The sequence below is a fragment of the Lactuca sativa genome, chromosome 4 (assembly GCF_002870075.4).
Source record: "Lactuca sativa cultivar Salinas chromosome 4, Lsat_Salinas_v11, whole genome shotgun sequence".
Taxonomy (NCBI): Eukaryota; Viridiplantae; Streptophyta; class Magnoliopsida; order Asterales; family Asteraceae; genus Lactuca; species Lactuca sativa.
The window spans coordinates 224,841,880-224,847,266 of record NC_056626.2 but is presented as its reverse complement, the minus strand read 5'-3'; the positions used below and the strand labels follow the sequence as shown (position 1 = coordinate 224,847,266).

At 30.7% G+C, this 5,387-nt stretch overlaps 1 protein-coding gene across 1 annotated transcript; it reads left to right on the top strand.

Annotated features, from left to right (window-relative positions):
* The first annotated feature begins 1,650 nt into the window (after positions 1 to 1,650).
* On the top strand, positions 1,651 to 3,602 carry LOC111884991 (pentatricopeptide repeat-containing protein At1g77405). Its single transcript, XM_023881291.3, has 2 exons — positions 1,651 to 1,865; positions 1,995 to 3,602. The coding sequence occupies exon 2, from the start codon at positions 2,235 to 2,237 to the stop codon at positions 3,585 to 3,587; it is 1,353 nt and encodes a 450-aa protein (XP_023737059.1). The 5' UTR covers positions 1,651 to 1,865; positions 1,995 to 2,234; the 3' UTR covers positions 3,588 to 3,602.
* Positions 3,603 to 5,387: the final 1,785 nt, after the last annotated feature.

The window sequence follows — 5,387 nt, the reverse complement described above, 5'->3', positions numbered from 1 at the left end:
AAAAGTAATAGGACATGTATTTTGGATTAATACTTTTGAATTTTGATTAATACTTTTGAATTATTCCTATTACTTTTTATTAAACAAAATATTGTAATTAATACTTTTGAATTTTGATATGGGTTACCTATGCAGATGTTTATAGTGGATTTGTTGGATTTGGAAAGTAATTCTTCAACCTTAAACAATTTTATATACAAAGTGAGAAACCCTACTATCTTAAACTATTAATATGCAACTTCTTTCAAATTGTTAAGTATTAATATTATGAATTGAAAACAATAATAACAAATATGAAATGACCATATACAAGTAGACATTCACAATTTCAATACTAAAAGCATCACTATCTCCTCCACATCCACCCTTAAACAATGTCATTAATATTATTTTTTCAATTAATGCATTTATATGTATTAGTAACAATATTAATAATAACAAGTTCAAAAAATAGTATTCTTATTTATATTTTTAATAATAATAATAATAATAATAATAATAATAATAATAATAATAATAATAATAAGGGCTCTGTTTGTAGAAAAGTCCTAATATTTTTGTTTACAGAAAAGTCATAATATTTTTTGTTTACAGAAAAGTCCCAATATTTTGGTTTAACTTACGAAATAGTCCCAAATTAATTTGGTACCGGTTTTAACCGGTCAAAAAGGGTCAAACTGCAAAATTTTGCCGGTTTTCATGACTTTTTCGTTCAAATTTTTTTTTTTGGGATTAAAGTGTAATTTTTTCGTTAATATTGGGACTTTTCTGAAGATTTCCCTAAATATAACATTATAATGTAAACTTAAATATAAATTCAAGTTTCACTTAAAAAACTAAAGAATATTTTGTAAATAGTTAAAAGTGATAAATTATAGAGATAAATACAAAAACTAAATTGTAATATCAATTTAATTAAAATATTTCTTAATGATATTTTTATAATCATTAAAAGTTTTCAAATAAGTAGCTTAAAATAACTTACAATAACAATAGTTAAAAATAACTCTATATAAATGATTATATTGTTACCATTAAAAAAAAATGTTTGATGTTTTAAATAATTATAATGATAGAAATTAAAACATTAAACAAATAAATTAAAAAAAATTAATTAACAATAACAACAACTATAAATAACTTTAAACCATATATTATATTTAATTTTATTCAAGTGTAACTCGTAGGTAGAAGTCATTCAAAGAATTGAGATTATGAAGCTATAATCCCTATTCTAATAAAAGAATAGTTTTAATCTCCTTTTGACATGTGTCATCATATTAGACTTTCTAATTAATACAAATTTTATTCTTTTTTTGTCATGTGTCACCCTATTAAACCTATTAATTAATGCATGCCACTTGTCAACCTATTAATTCTCTATTTCAAATTTTAAAATTTTCATTTTAATTACAATAAATTAACAACAATGGAATAAAAATTAAAATAAAATTAATACAAATTATAAGGTGATATAATTCCACATATTTATTTAAATTAACAATTATAATTGAACAATAATTTTGTGTTCTAACTATTAAAGTTTAATTAATTTTATAGCGATGTTTCTGCGCAACGCACCGATATTCGTCTGATATATTTAATAAAGTTTGTGTTTTTGGCCTAAGTAAGTAATTAGACGGAAACCCTCCGATTTTTTTTTTTTTTTTTTTCATCCTCAAAAGACATTCAAGACTGAAGCCCCAGACTCCGGTGACTCTACTGAAGGCTGAAGCCGTCAAGCGACACCCCCAAATCCCAATACGTACTCAGGCGCCTGTCGACAGCGAACAGCTGAGCATCCACAATCATCAACGTCCGGCGCTACTCAACCATTTCAGATTCTCTCCTTCTCAGCCTCTCAGGTTTGTTATTTCACATTTTCGACTTTCAAAATTTAAATCGTACGATGTGCAGCCTCTCATTTTGTTTACCTTTTCTTAATTCTTTTGCATCATAAATCAATAAATCTTAACATTCCACTTTAATTTCAGCCCCCATGAGTCTTTGTGATGTTAGTTGTGGTCTTAATCTCAACCTCACTGTGATTCTGAGGCTGTGAGTCTGTATGCGAACACATCAGAAAATCAGCAACTCATATGATTTCTCTAATTCGCATTTAAAATTCTTCATTGATGATCTTCACGTCACAGCGTTCATGAATCTCCTCGCTTCTCCATCTAATGTGCCCTAGTTTCCACCACATTCATAACCCTAAAAGTTGATTCGGAAGCATGATCTCTTCAAAATCCGCATCTGCTTCTCAAGCTCATGTTGTGAACCAAGTATTAGCAGCCATAATCCAAAACCGTCCATTCGACTCCCATCTTGCAAAATCCCCCTCTCTAACCCATCACTTTTCAAATCCACCATGGGCGAATGAGCTCATCACCAATGTCCTAAGATCCATTCCAAGATTCTTCTTTCAATCCCCAAGATCCATCGGGCGTCAAAACACCTCCAGACACCGAGCTCCTCTCAAACAAAGAAACCTCCATCAAGAATCAATCAAAATCCATAACCACACGCTTCTTCTTGGACCAGGTGCTTACAGAGACCCAGAAAAAGTAACCTTAGGTTTAAACAAAGCTCTCGAGTTTTACTACTGGGTTGAATCCCAATTTGGGTTTAATCACAACGAAATAACTTGTAGAGAAATGAGTGTCATTCTAGCTAAAGGTAACAGATTGAAAGATCTTTGGAACTTTCTCAAAGATATGTCAAGAAGAAACACTGGTAATCTAGTTACAACCACGACCATGACCTGTTTGATAAAAGTCCTAGGAGAACAAGGTCTAGCAAATGAAGCATTAGCTGCATTCCACCGAATGAAACAATTCCATTGTAAACCAGATGTTTTCTCATATAACACAATAATCAATGCATTATGTAAAGTCAACAACTTCAAAATGGCTAAGTTTTTATTCGAGCAAATGGAGTTACCAGGGTTTAGGTGTCCACCCGATACTTTCACTTACACAATCATGATTAGTTCATACTGTAAACTCAGCTTACAAACCCAATGTAAAAAAGCTATTCGAAGGAGAATATGGGAAGCTAATCACCTATTTCGGATCATGTTGTTTAAGGGTTTTAAGCCTGATGTTGTGACATACAATTGTTTGATTGATGGTTGTTGCAAGACTTATAGAATCGAAAGAGCTTTGGAGTTGTTTAATGATATGATGAAACAAGGTTGTTTTCCAAATCGTGTGACTTATAATTCTTTTATAAGATATTATTGTGTTACTAATGAGATTGATAAGGGTGTTGAGATGTTGAGGAAGATGGAAGATTTGAAACATGGGGTAGGAAGTACTAGTTCTTATACGCCTATTATTCATGCGTTTTGTGAATGTGGAAGAGTGTTAGAGGCATGGGATTTTGTTCTTGAATTGGTTGATAGAGGATCAATACCTAGAGAATATACATATAGATTGGTTTATGGGATGTTGAAATCTTTAGGGAGAATGGATTTGTTGGATAATGTGATTTGTGGAAGAATTGAAGAGGGGATTAAGAATAGATATAAACATGTTATGAAAGTGAAACCAATTATGTATGAGCCACAATTTGATTTAGAATAATGGGGAGTTCTTTTATATGTTGTTATTTCATAATTCTTAAAGATATATCTTCTTGTTTCTATAAAAATGCTCCTTTTATTTTGATGAGCCTTGAACTTGCACTAGTGGATATCGAATACGAGTTTTAATGTGACATAAAAACATAAATTTATCATCTTATTAGTTATTACATGGAAGGATATAAACTTTTGACTCATTAGAATGGAAAACCAACACCAAACGAAGAGTGTAATTGTAGTTATGGACAGGTCGGGGGTGTTCGAGTGATTCTGCAATTGATGAGGGGTTAGTTTTATATTATTAGTATTTATTTATTATTATTAAGTAGTTTGTTCATAAGGATTAAAGAGGAAACCTCGAGTATAAATAGGTTATTAGGGTGAAGGATTAAAGATGACAGAAACTGAGATCCCTATTCTCGAATTACAAATTACAGGAATGCTTTTTTGCATTAAAGAATTCTACTTCCGGAGTGTTATTACGTATTAGCCCTCTTCACTTTCTCATTTTTAATCTCTATGTGGAAGCCAATCATTGCAATTATGACGTTGGCCTTCAAAAGTTACTACAAAATCTTCTCTTAGGTGTTGTTTGTTTTTTCTAAAAAACCATTTATTGTTGTGTCGCATAATACCTGGTCATTCACAGTAGTTTGTTTTTCAGAAGACTTCTAATTTAAAAACTGCACACGTGGCGCAACATTAGACCATCTGCTTCAAACTTCCTTCTTTATAGAGATAAAGGCATTTTGAGATCTTTTTAACCCGAAATGGCTAGGGTGAGAAAAAGTTCTTTTTTTAAGGGTACTCTCAGAAAAAGATCTTGTGGAGCTTGTAGCTCAAAGGATTAGAGCACATTCACCCATACATGTCGTTGAAATTTAACATTTCTTAAGTCCCTTTGACTTCTGTCTAGAGTCTAGACTTGGCTAGTTTGTAGATTCTATTCTTCCTTCTTTTGTATCCAACTCCGGATAGGTATCCAACTTCGGATAGGTATCCAACTCCGGATAGGGGCGCTTTTTATGAAAAAGCTCAAAATGAAAAAGTTCATTCTATCTTTCACAATAGGAGATTTTTTATTTTGTTACTACTTACTAGATGTTGTATAGTTCTAATCGGTTAAAAAACTATGGGTCTCACACAATAAATGACAAAGCTCTTGGCTAGAGCTTTTTAATTCATAAACGTACTCAAAGAATTTTGAATTAAAAAAAAAAAAGGTTTTTCATTTATATAGAATTTTTTTGTTTGAAAAAACTCCTTTTTTGGATGCTCTTAGGGGTTGCTCATTGGTACGATTGTATTGAGTCAGAAATTGGTTAGAAGATCTGATTGAGTCTGTCTATTAATGAAACCATACTCTTTGTCTGATGATTGTGCTGAATGAATACGCGTATGTTCTATGTTGTGCGGGATAAAATGTATATGTTTGATAAAACAAACATGTGAATAAAGTTGCTGATTAATCATAAAAAATACAAAATGTCATACAAAATCCATAAAAAATACAAAATGTCATACAAAATCCAAATTAAACATAAATCATTTCAAATCCAAATAGAAACATAATGAAATATAAACAACAAAACATAATAATTTGCATACAAACATGGATGAATGAATAAATACAAATACGTGTTGTGACATTAAAAAAACAAAAGTAGTCGAGTGCTTGTCTTTTGTAATCTAGCTCTCAGAATCTTTAATTCGATACAAACCAAGAAGTCCAATATCATGTCCAACATAAGAAATCAATTACTTGGTTATAAAATTGCCAATCAGAATCAGAAAATGCAAA

Excerpts from the sequence above, each read along its gene's own strand:
- LOC111884991 (XM_023881291.3), top strand. The coding sequence starts at position 2,235 with ATGATCTCTTCAAAATCCGCATCTGCTTCTCAAGCTCATGTTGTGAAC.